Below are 13,462 nucleotides of genomic sequence, written 5' to 3' on the forward strand. Positions count from 1 at the left end.
GGTTAGAGCTAGCAAGAAAAAGGACCCTCTCAGACACAAGATAAGAGCTTTTTAAGTGTAGAGGAAGAGAAATGAAGTCAAAAGGTCCTGATCTTTTCAGTAGAGTTGAAAAATCTATAGAAAGTGAGGCAAGTAATAGAATTAAGGGGCTTAAAGAAAGGGGAGAAAGCTTGATGTAGCCATTATGTGAGAAGGTTACAGGGATTCCTAAGAGAAGGAAAAGGGAGTTTCCACATAGCACTGAAGGCCCACTTGAAGTTAGAAAACATAATTTTGAAATAGATCCAAGAGCGCTATTTTGTGACTTTTCTCTCTCTCTCTCTCTCTCACCCCCCTCCCACCCCCAGGCCCTAAGCAGTTCAGAAGTGACAGAGCAAGTGATACCACCCCCTTCCATATTCTCCAATACATTACCCCCTCACCACTACCCTCTATTCTCTGGCCCTGGCTCTCTGTCTCTGGCTCTCTGTCTGTCTCTCATACACACAGACACACAGACACATACATCTTCCATCTTTCTTTATTTTACTCACTCCTCACCCATGTACCCAAGTCCCCTTCATCTTTAAAGCAGTCCTCATCTGATATTACCATCTCTATTAGCTGTCATCCTCTATGCCTCCTCCCCTTCTAGCTAAACCTGAAGGAAATGTCTTCACTCAGTCATTCCACTTGCTTTCTTCTAAACTGTCCCATCTGGCTTCCAGCCTCATCATTCAACCAAAACTGCTCCCTCCAAAGCTACCAGTGATTCTTAGTTGCCGGATTTAAGGTCGGTTTTCACAATTCTCATCCTCCTTGATCCGCCTGTAGCTTTAGATATTGTTGACCACATTCTCCTTAAGTGATCTCTCCTCTCTGGGTTTTCATGACATTATTCTTGCTTGACTCTCCTCCTACCTGTACGACTGCTCCTCCTCAGTCTCCTGAGGGACTGACTATATATACATATATATGCGTATACTTTTCTATATACATACATGTGTGTATACATGCAGATATGAAATATATATATATAGAGAGAGAATGAACAGACTGTGGGTGTATGTGTGTATACCTACACACATATCCATACACATATGGCACAGCATGAATTTGTTTATAAGCCAAATCCCCGTACTCAACTTCATGGATGATAGAAACCTATCATTTAAACATTTTATCTCCCCCTATATTATGTATACCTACATATACATGTGTATATGTATATACATGTACATACAGGAATATACTTGTATATACATATATGTATACACACATATGAGTTCAAATCCCGCCTCTGATTCCTACGACCTTTGTGACTATGGGTAAGTCCCTTACCCTCCCTGGGCCTCTGTTTCTTCACCTGTAAAATTAAGGGATTAGACTAGATAATCTTAGGGGTCCCTCCCAGTTCTAGATTTATGATTCTATGATCTTATATAGATACATACACAAATATACTTATATACACTATATGTATTTTTCATACATATACACACATTCAACAACTTCAGGACTCAATTTACAATCTTGTACTCCATCCACACTCTATTTTTATTCTCAGCAACATCAATGTTCACTTGTTCACCCTTGTACTTCAGCAAAACCTTTGGCAGCTATATAAAATGGGGAGATATTTGAGACAGAGAAATCAATTAGGAGGCTATTTATTTATATATACACACATATATATGTATGTATATTGGAAGTCTATTTATATATGTTTATACATATACCCATGCATGTGTACGTGTGAATATATGTGTATGTATATACTGTGCCTATGTAGCAGATGTAAAATATATATGTGTGTGTACATATATATTAGACACAGAATGAATTTCTATATATGCCACATCCCTCTACAAAACCTCATGGGGTAGGGAACCTGTCTTATCTAAATCTTGTATCTCCCCCAGTGCCTATTACAGTGTTCTACATGATCTAGGCACTTAAAGATCTTTGAACTGATTGGATTAGATTAATAAGACAAGTCTTTCTGTTTTTTGTTTTCCTCTCCTGGTTCCAAAAGAAAAGGATTTGTTTTAATCTTCTGATTGAGAGCTATAACAAATATATCTACTTTGTAGACTTGTTCCTATGTATGTATGTATATGTATGTATATGTCTATATATGTATGCACACATAAAAATATATATAATTTGCTGCTGGAGGAACTTGGACAAAACATAGCATTTTCTACCATAGCACGGTATTTAGCCTTAACTCTTCCTGCTATAATTCAGGCCCATTTCCTTTCTTTTGTCTTTAATAGAAAACATTTTGCTCACTGTCCTCTTCACAGAATAACCTTTCCTCTATTCAAAGACAGTGATCCAGCCGCCTCATCACCACCTACCTGAATTTAGTCTGTAGACTAAATAATTGCAAACTCTTCACACTTTCCTCAGACCTGTATTGTTGCATTTGATGTTTCTTTCAAAAAGAAAGGGAAAACCCCCCCCCCCAACAACCCATAGTTTTGTCTACTGAAATGCCGAGTTCATTTTAAAACTCATTTTTGGATGAAGTTAGCTATAGAAGTATTTTAATTGGGTGATAAAATCCACTTCTGTGATTCTGACTCACGGTGAGAAGTTAGAGGACTCTGCCCCTGCATGTCTTTCTCTCTCTCTCTCTTTTTTATTATTTGCTTTTTTCCCATGGCAGCAGTATGGCACCTTTGCTTCCACATTAATATGTGTACAACAATGATAGTATAATAACTTTCAGCAAAGAGAGATTCTGCATGAAATATTTTTATGACTTCACAATATGGCAAACCCGGGCACTAAAGTAAATCTCACTGTCACAGCTAATGTTTAATTTGGATTTTTGTAATACTAATAGATATACACTAGACTGTATTTATTTAAATAAGTGCCAGTTTCCCCAGGGGCTCACAGTCATGGTACTGCAATTCGTAGGCTGATGTTAAAGCACATCCTCCCTGGACCTGGCAGGGATTTCTCTGTCCCATGCCTCCTCTCTCTGTTGGGCTTCCTTCATTGAATTTCCCTTCTCTGCTTTGTGCTACACAATAGGGCAGAGAGATCCAAGATAGACCCAAGTCATATACCATATTGAATAGAATTTTAGAGTTGAGAGGGACCTTAGAGATCATTTTAGTACAGACGTTCTTAACCTGGGGTCTGTGAACTTGTTTTCTAACAAGATATTTTGATAATGGTATTTTAATGTAATTGATTTCTTTTGTAATCCTATGTATTTTATATTATGCAATTAAAAACGTTATTCTGAGAAGAGGTCCACAAATTTCCATAAAAAGCAATACCACAAAAAAGATGAAGAACCCCTGAGTTAGTAGTCTATCTCTTTCCTTCTACAGCTGCTCAGAGACACCAAGATACTTGCCCAAGGTCATGTGGCTAGTTAGTATTAGAACCAGGGGTATAATTCCAATCTCCTGATATCTACCCCAGTTCTCCTTACTCTCAACCACACTGCCTTCTCAGTAGCTTCTAACGTCTCCAATTTCATCACTTCTCAGCGTGACTGAAAAATAAAATCCCTCCAAAGAATTCTTCTTACTAAGTTTATAAGTAGGTCTAGTCTTCCAACTACATTGAAAACTCCCTAAGGATAAGGGCCATCTCTCATGTTTTTCTTACACAGTGCCAGACACCATGGTATCATAGAAAGTGCATTAGAGGGCCTGCGTTTAAATCTTGTTTCTTCCTTTTACTACCTTGGTGACTTGGCCAAGTTATTGAACCTTCAAAGGCCTCATTTTCCCAAAATGTCAAATGAGAGGATTGGACTAGATGACCACTAAGATCCTTTTCAAAAATACTTGTTGAATTAATCTGGAATGGAAGGAGAAGAAGCTAACATGTTGTCTAAGGAAGTGATAATAAGATGCAGCACCTGAACCAAATTAAAATATAACTGGGAAACATTTAAGAAGATAAATAAAAACACAGTACAACATAGATAATGTTAACATAGTGGTTTTCTAAGTCAATATGCCTCTGTAGGAATCCATTTGAGTTAGACACTCCTGGCATAATTTGGCCTTGGTGTCACTCGATCAACAAGCATTTATTAACCATTTGGGGAGAAAGAAATGGCAAACTACTCCACTATCTTTGCCACGAAAACCCCAAATGGGGTTGTGAAGAATCAGACATGACTGAAACAACTCAGCAACAACAAAAACTATGTCCTAGGACAGCATTGAGTTTAACACTGGGGATACTAAGAAAGACAAAAAAAAAAAGTGTCCTCAGGGAGCTGATTTTCTAATAGGGGAAGACAACATGTAAATAACTAGATCTATGCAAGACATAAACAGAGTAGATAGAGAGAAGGTAATGGTAGAGAGGAAGGCACTAGCAGCTGGGGCAACTGGAAAAGGCCTCCAACAGAAGGTGAGATTTTTAAGAGTCCAGAATGAAGACAAAGAAACTAAGAGATGAAGGTGAAGAGGGAGAGCATTTTTAATATGGGGTACAGCCGGTGCAGAGGTATAGAGTAGGGAGAGGGAGTGTCATGGGCCAGGAATAGCACGTTGGCCAACATACCGGGATTGTAGACTGTGTAGAGGGGAGTGAAGAAAACATTGGAAAGGTAGGAAGAGGTCAGGGTGTGACCAACTTTAAATGCCTAACAGAGGATTTTATGTTTGATCCTGAAGGCTAAATGAAAGCTATTGGAGTTTATTAAGTAGGAGGAGATGACATGAGGAGATCTACTCTTTAGGAAAATTAACTTAGGCAACTGAGTTTGAGGATGGATTGGAGGGAAGAGAGAATTGAGATAGGGAGATTAATGAGAAGGCTATTGCCTTAGTCCAGGTGAAAGGGTGATGGCTACTTGATTAGAGAGATGTTACGTGAATAGGGAGAAAGGGACTGATGCAAGAGATATTGTGAAGGTAGTTTGTCAGTGGATTAGACATGTGAGGTGAGTGAGATTTAGGAACTGAGGATGACATTGAGATTGCAAGCCTGGGACTACAACAGTGGGGAAGTGATAGTGCCTTTGGCAGAATAGAGAAGTTTGGATGAAAGGAAGGGTTTGTGGGAAAAAAAAATAACGAGCTCTGTTTTGGACATGTTGAGTTTGAGTTGCCTGTGGAACGCAACTATGGCCGCTTATGGAGTATGCCTCTGGAACATCCTGTTCAGGGTGCCCCAAAGGCAGGAAGACCCAGGTACAGAGCTTGCCTTTGACACAGTAGCTGTGAGAATAAAAGCAACCTATTTCACCGTTCAGTGTCCCAGAAAGCTTTTTAAAACTATGCTTTGGGTGGTTAGTTGCCTATCTGCATTGGTGATGAGAGTTTCCACATTCAGAAACTGATGAAATCAAAGGTCTGGACTACCCTTTTCACTGTTCCTCTGCCCTAATTATCTGAATGGGGCAGATACATGTAAATAAAAGCACAACAGTGGAGAAAAAAAGATTGGCCTCAGACTTAAGAAGACCTGGGTTCAAGTCCTGACTCAGATACATATGGCTGTGTGACCCTGGGCAAATCACTTAACTTCTCAGCATCCAGGCAGCTCTCTAAGACTAGAAATTACAAAGAAGGTTCTGATCTGTACCAATAGAGAACCCCCTATACTAATAAAAATCACAGGTATAGTTTTTTTGTTTGTTTGTTCTGTTTTTAAGAAGCCTAACTGTGGTAACCCAGTGTGGTAAAGAGAAGTCAGAAGCTCTAGTTCTGGCACTTACGTTGTGACCTTGGGCAAGTTATCTAACTTCTCTGGGCTCAGTTACCCTATCTGCAAAATGAGGGGTTTGCCTAGTGCAAACCCCTGAGGTCCCTTCCAGCTCTAATGTTCTATGAATTCTGTAGGGCTACAGCCCGTCACCTACCCTGCTCACCAAGTTCTATGTGTTTCTTTAGATTTATGCCAAGGCTATGATTGACTCACCATCCCTAAAAGTGACCCTGAAGGCTGAGCCAAGGGCTGCTGGCATCTTCCTCCCGAGTCACTTTCATCATAGTTCTGCCATGAGTCCAGACTCATCACCACCTGACCCTTCTCACTTCACTCTGAATCATTGCAGTTAATTAATCACATGCTAATGACCCCAGACTCCTTGGCTACAATGTGAATATAAGCAGTGGTGGGTTTGGGGAGGGAAGGCTGGATTTTTGTGGAGTTTGGGGAGTTTTCCCCCATTTCTTAGCCTAACAGGGCTCAGCTGCCTATTTTTGTCCTTTAAAAAACAACCACAGCTTGATGTAGAATGCCACGGCTTTTGACCGACCAATATTTCGTCATGTCATACAGGGGCCGCGCAAGGAGTGTGTGAAGGAGATGAACAGCAGCATGGTGAAGAAGCAGGCCTGGCTTCTCAAGAACAAAATTAAGGCTTTCTACGCTGCAGTAGCAGCAGACTGCTTTAGGGATGGTGTCAGAAGTCTCCTTCAGGTAAGGCCGATGAGTGGAAAAGTGAAAGACAATTAACACCGAATGTTAATGAAGCTCTAAAGTGAAATGATCCAGCCAGCCACCTGCCGAGATCAGTGCCAATGCTTCCAGATCTGGAAGGGTCTAGTCCTCAGCACCAGCAGGGATGAAAGGATGCCCAGGGTTTTGGTGTCTCTGAGTTGTGAATGAGAACAATGGAAAATGGAAAATGAGGTTGCCTTTGGCCACCATAACACAATCTGCGCCCACACATATTGAAATGCAAATATTTTCCGATAGTTGGCAACATTCAATAGCCTATTAAAACTTCAAATTATTTTTGCATTTCATACTATATACAGCATTAAGAGTTAGGCATTTTATCCCTTTTTTGTGCAAACGATGTGAAGGCAGCTGCTAGACCCGACCAAATAAATGAATGATGATCTGCTGTGTTAAATCTCACAGTCCGCCTAAATTATTTCCAGAATATTTAATGAAATTTAATATTCAGAGATGCTCAAGACTGAAGCACACTGATTTTAGCTCTCTGGATCCTCCCTAGAGCCTTGACCTTTTTTTGCCCTTAGTACAGAGTAAACAGGTGAAGTCTTTTCCTCATACCTGCTATCATGAACCACAATTCAATCCATTTAATGCAACAAAGCATTTATTAAGCAACTACTGCATGTAAGGCAAAGTGATAGGTGTTAGGGATATAGGATGAAACAGGACAGAAATCCTCCTTTCAAGGAATTTAGAGTTTAGAAAAGAGAAAAAGGCACACATATAAGAACCTATTGGTTAGAAGTTACAAAAAGATAAATTTAAGATTGAAGTAAGGAACAATTTCCTTACAATTACAAGTATCTAAAAGTGGAACTGTCTGTTCTGGGAGGTAGTGGATTCCCCAACCCTGGAGGTTTTCAAGGAAAACTACTTGTTGGATATATTTTAGAGGGGATTCTTATGCAAATTTGGATTGGATCAGATGGCCACTGAAGTTCTTTCCAGTTCTGTGTATCTGTGAGAGAATATACCACCTGCAAAGGAGAGATTCAGAGTGTGAAAAATTTAGAGAGGGACAGATCACACTTCTACCTGTTGAGAGCAGATAAGCCATCACCATGGAAGTGAGATGTGAAATGATCCTTGAAGGAAGAAAAGGATTTTAATTAGTAGATATGGGAATAGAACTGCCAGGAATTGGGAACGATATAAGCAAAGGCATGGGGGTAGGAGAGAACAGTATGAGAATGGGAGGGGACCATAAATGGTCTGGAATTAACTGGAATATGGAGTATGTAAGGGATATAATTGAGAAATTAGGATGGAAAGGCAGGCTAGAGTCAAGGAGGGTCTTGGATGCTTATATAGGAAATTTATACTTTATGACGTAGGCAATAAAGAGTCGTTTTTTAGGTGATCAAAGGAATGTGAGTAAACTTAGAGAGAGGGGAGACTAGAGACAGAAAGACCAGTTAGGAACCTATTATGGTAATCTAGGCAAGAAGTGGTTGTACTATGGAAATGGAAGGAGCAGGAAACAGTGAAGGGAGTAGATCAATTAATGAACAAATATTGATTAAGTATTTACTACATGCCAGGAAGTGTGCCAGGCACTGGGGATACCAATTCAAAGAATGAAACCATCCCAATGTGTAAGGAGCTTACGTTCCAATGAGGACAGAATTGATGCTGCTAAGTTCTATTCAACAGAGCTTGGGGAATAATTGGATTGGGGGCGGGGGGAAGGGCAAAAAAAAAATAAAGATGACTTGGAAGTTTCAAACTTGGAAAACTAGGACGATAGTATGCCATCAAATAGAAATAGAGAAAGCAAGAGGAGGGATAGATGTTGGCAGAAAGATAATATGTTCCTTTCTGAGATCACAGAATTAGAGCCAGAAAGTAACTTAGAGGTCACCTAGATCAACATCCTCATTTTACAGATAAGAAAACTGAGGCACACAGAGGTTAACTGACTTGCCCATGCTCATACAACTTACATTTAACACAACCAAGATTCAAACCCTGATCCTTTGACTCTAGATCCAGTCCTCTGTCCTCTGTTCAGACAGAGGTGCTGAGGGAGCCTTCACATGAAGATAGCCATCAGGCAGTTGGAAATATGAGACTGGAACTCTATGGAGAGTTTGGCGGTAGTGGTACAGATTTAAAAGCAATCTGCCTAAAATTGATGATTGAAGGCCTAGGAGTGGATAAGGTTGAAAAAAGAGAGTGTAGGAAGAAAAGAGAAGGTAGCAAAGAGGAACAATGTGGGGAAGACCCACGTGGAAAGGACAGGAAGAGAAAGAGTAGTCAATGAAATAGAGAATATAGAAATACTCAGGGAAATAGAAAGTAAATCATGGCACTACCATGTCATAAAAGCCAGGGGAGGTAAGAATATCAAGAAGGTGGCCAGGAAGGAAAGGAAAAAAGCATTTATGAATCACTTAAGTGCTTTACAAACATCATGTCATTCAACAATTTGATGAACCCTGTGAAGTAGGTGCTATTATCTCTATTTTACAGCTGAGGAAACCAAGGCAGATAGAAGTTAAGTGACTTGCCCAGGGTCATAGCTAGTGTCTGAGGGCAAATTTGAACTCAATTCTTTCTGACTCACTGCATCCCCTAGCAGCCTAGTCTAGCTTCTCAAATGCTGAATAAGTACTAGGGTTAAAAAAAGCCACTGGATTTAGTGATAAGGTCATTGATAATCTCAGGAAGAAAAGTTTTAGTATAACTGGGATGGAGATACCATATATTATATACCATATACATGACACTTTTCTCCATGACTTTGCACTGGCTATCCCTCACATCTGGAATGCATTCCCTTCTCATTTATGCCTCATAAAATGTTTAGTTCCTTAATCAAAACCATTTAATTGAGAGGGAAAAGAAAAGATAAAAAAATTAAGTAAAAATCTCCAAACTAGGGGAAAGGTAGGTAAATAGGAGTCAGGGTTAGGGAAAAAGTCTGTGAGAACATAATTGTAATGAAGTCATTTAGGAAAATCTAACTGTAGGAACAAAGTTCTAATTTAAAAGAAGAAAGGATTTTTTTTAAATCTTAGAAAAAAGAAAGTCTACACCTAACACACACTCCAAAAGAACTATCTAATAATGAGATATGACAAAAATAATGCAGATGTATCAAATGATTTTTCAAAGGGGTTGGGCATACTTAGAATGGAATCATGAGTTTGACAATAGAAATACAATTAGCAGATCAATCATAACAAAATAGGGGCATTCAAATTAACCATCATGAAGCAATGCATTCTCCCATAATATTTCAGGTGTTGGAAACAATAGCATAGGCTGTGAGTGTTACAATGGTAAGGACCTTAGAAGGAAAGGTAGCACTATCTAGGAACGCTCCTAAGGACAATGTCTGGAAGCAGCTTAAAAATAAAACTATTGAGGACTTATTAAAGATTACATAAATATCTAGCTAGTAAGTGCAGCTTAAAACTCATTAAACTAAATCACCCAATTAAAGGCAATGACAAAAAATATGCAGAATGGAATTTTACAGACGAAAGGATATCAGAAATTCTTGATACTCTAAATCAACAATTGAAAGTGAAAGCCAAAACCTGAGGCAATAGGAGTCAAAGCAGTTCAAAGGACAAAATAAAAATGGAACACTGATTTAAAAATCACTAGAAGTTTGAAAAGCAAAAAATTAGAGGAGAGAACCCCAAAAGAGGATGTGAAAAACTCCTTGCCACTTTAATAACAACAGTAACAACAACTAGCATTTATTATAGCACTTTAAAGTTTGCAAAGCACTTTATATGTTTACTCATTTAATCCTCACTGCAACCCCTCGATGTTTTGTTCAGTCATTTTGCAGTCATGTCCAACTCTTCGTCACCCCATTTGCGGTTTTCTTGGCAAAGATACTGGAGTGGCTGAGTGGTTTGCCACTGCCATAATGGCCATTGCCAAGCCTTCCTGACTCTATGCCCAGCACTCTATCCAGTGCACCACCTGGCTGCCTCCAAATCCCTTGATGGAGGTGCAATTATTAAATGAGGAAATAAAGTACAGAGAAGTTAGCGACTTGCCAAGGGTCACAAAGCTATTAAGAATCTGAGGCAAGATTTGAACTCAGGTCTTCCTGTCCCCCTAGTCCTATGCTCTATTCTCTGCTGGTCTATCTATATGGTCAAAAGTGAACAGCACAACTTGGATCGGATTTGAAACAGTGAGTTTGTGTACTCAAAGGAAGAATGATTACATCAAGGAGGTGATTAAAACTCTTGTTTCCCTAAAAAACTTGAAAACAGAAGATCTGAATAAGATGCATTAAATTAGATGCTTCACAGAGGCACATCAATAACCAGCAAAGCACTTTACCAGCTTCTCTTCTGATGCAAGTCTATTTCAATCATTTTTCACAGAAGATATCACATATTTATTACCCGAACATAAGAACACCAGTGAGCTATTCAAATACAGGTCAATTACATGGAAGAATGATTTCTACATGGGATACATAGCTTGAATCACTCAAATCTCTGTCCCTGGGGTATAAAAGGAGGGTCATTGTCAATTCAATGATTTAATGAATAAGATCCCCCACTTATGTTATCTTTACTTGGTTATCACAAAACCTTTAACTCAGTTCAACATGGCTCAGTCATGTACAGCAAATATATAAACAAGGTTTTAGCATAATGAGAATATTAGAGTATTTAATGTCCACATGGAAAATGTTTCCCTTTTTCAAATATACCACCAACACAGCATGTCAAGAACAATCATTATATTATAAAGCATAGCATCTTCCATGTAGAAAGAGATAAACCTGTCCATACCCTTTGATCCAGCAGTCCCATTAGTGGGCCTACACCTCAAGGAGGTCAAAGACAGGAACAAAGATCCAACATATGTCAAACTATTGATAGATTGGCACTTTCCATGGGAAGCGAAGCAGAAACAAAGTGGATGCCTATTGATTGGGGAATGGCTAAAACTATTATTATATTTATAATATTATATACAGTATGAAATGTTAAAAATGAGGAATTCAGAGAGACAAGGGAAGAATTGTATGGACACATTCAGAGCAAAACAACAAAAAGAATCAAAAGAAAAATATACACAATTACTGCAACAACGTTAATTGAAAGATCACTAAAGGGAAGCCAAACTCTGAGTAAATGAAAAAGCAATGAAGGTCCTGGATGACAGATAATGAAACATACCATCCTCTCCCACTCTACAGCAGAGAAGTGGAGGACTACTAAGACAGAAGGTTATATACACTGTCAGATATAGTCATTCTATCAGATATTGCTGCTTAAATAACTTTCATTGTCATAAGGGAGCATTCAACCTGGAGAGGAGCTAGAAAATAATTGTGATATAAATACAAAAGGTATCCAATAAACTATTTTTTAAAAAGGAAGGAAAGCTCTAGCTGAAAATATTCCTGGCACATCCCTATTCTTGGTTTTCTGAATTTTTATATTCAAGGGAGTCAGAAATCAGGACTACATCCAGATGTCGGAGATGTTAGCGCAGGCAGGACAAGAAGCATAAGGGAGAATGCAGACTTAAATGACAGCCTTAGAGATGGCAAATAAAGTGTTCTTAAAAAATACTCCCTTTTTATTGCACCTAAGGAAAATGCACCAAGTCACTCACCAAAGAGGAATAATTTCTTCCTTTTTTTAATTAATGAATTTTTTTTAGTTTTCAACATTCACTTCCACAAGACTTTGAGTTCCAAATTTTCTCCCCATCTCATCCCTCCCCCCACCCCAAGATAGCCTGTATTCCGAATACCCCTTCCCCTAATCTTCCCTCCCTTCTATCCCCACCCCCCTCCCCCCATCCCCTTTCCCTTCTATTTTCCTATAGGGCAGGACAGATTTCTACACCCCATTGCCTGTATATCTTATTTCCCAATTGCAAGTGAAAACAATTTTTAACATTTGTTTTTAAAACTTTGGGTTCCAAATTTTCTCCCTCCCTCCCTCCCCACCCACCCTCACTGAGAAGGCAAGCAACTCGATACAGATTATACATGTGTAGTCATGCAAAACACTTCCATAGTAGTCATGTTGTGAAAAACTAACTATATTTCCCTTCATCCTATCCTGCCCCCCATTTATTCTTTTCTCTCTTTTGACCTTGTCCCTCCTCAAAAGTGATTGCTTCTGATTACCCCCTCCCTCAATCTTCCCTCCCCTCTATCATCCTCCTACTCTCTTATCCCCTTCCTCTCTATTTTCCTGTAGGGTAAGATAGATTGAGGAATAATTTCTAAGGACCAGAAAAGCTATTACGTCCTAGTGATCTTAACATCTCTTTTTAATTTTCCTATCCATGGCCAAAATATGTCATTGCAAGGAAGCAATGGGTCATTTTTTTTTTTAGCAGTTTCTCTATGAACTGTGCTGGGAAAGCCAAGACTAAAGGTGTTCATAAAGGGAGTTTGATATAGAAAGTCAGAGTTTCTGTCCCATTCATTATAACACATTGTCCTCTATCTTATAAATTATTGCTTACATATAGCATGTATACATTTTATTCTAAACTTTGCTTTTCCAACAAGTAGTCCTAACCCATAGAAGTAGCCTGCTACAGTAGCTAAAGGGCTAGCCTTCCAGGCAGAAAGATCCGGATTCAAATCCTGCTTCAAACACATATTAACTGTGCAACTGTGAATAATATCTCAGTGCTCTAGGCCAGCCAGAGGTGTCAAACCTGAATGTGGCCCAAACCAGATTAAAATGTAATGGGGACATATTTAACAAAATAAATACATAACAAAACACGGATTATATTAATATGTGGTTTTCTAAGTAACTAGGCAGTTTGCAGGGATCCTTACATGTGGCTTAATGGGCTCAGTTTCTATTTGAGTTTGGTGCTACTGCTCAAAACATCTCTCAAAGACTCTAAATTACAGATGTGTTTCTAATCTGCATTCATAGAGGAAGTGTCCACACTGGGAGATCCCCACAGATGAATTCATAGGAATTCAAAAACATCCATAGATAGATAGGTAGATAGATAGATAGATAGATAGATAGATAGATAGATAGATAGATAGATAGAT

The 13,462-nt window shown here is 38.9% G+C and overlaps 1 protein-coding gene across 2 annotated transcripts in view; it reads left to right on the forward strand.

Annotated features, from left to right (window-relative positions):
* Positions 1-13,462, forward strand: part of SLC12A1 (solute carrier family 12 member 1) — a 136,982-nt gene that overhangs the window by 71,002 nt on the left and 52,518 nt on the right. For both annotated transcript variants that reach the window (XM_027860925.1, XM_027860926.1), the window contains exon 17: positions 6,253-6,393. In XM_027860925.1, the coding sequence (XP_027716726.1) occupies positions 6,253-6,393 (141 nt within the window). The remainder of the gene's footprint in view (positions 1-6,252; positions 6,394-13,462) is intronic.

This window comes from Vombatus ursinus, unplaced genomic scaffold (assembly GCF_900497805.2).
Source record: "Vombatus ursinus unplaced genomic scaffold, bare-nosed wombat genome assembly UNPS02014335.1, whole genome shotgun sequence".
NCBI lineage: Eukaryota > Metazoa > Chordata > Mammalia > Diprotodontia > Vombatidae > Vombatus > Vombatus ursinus.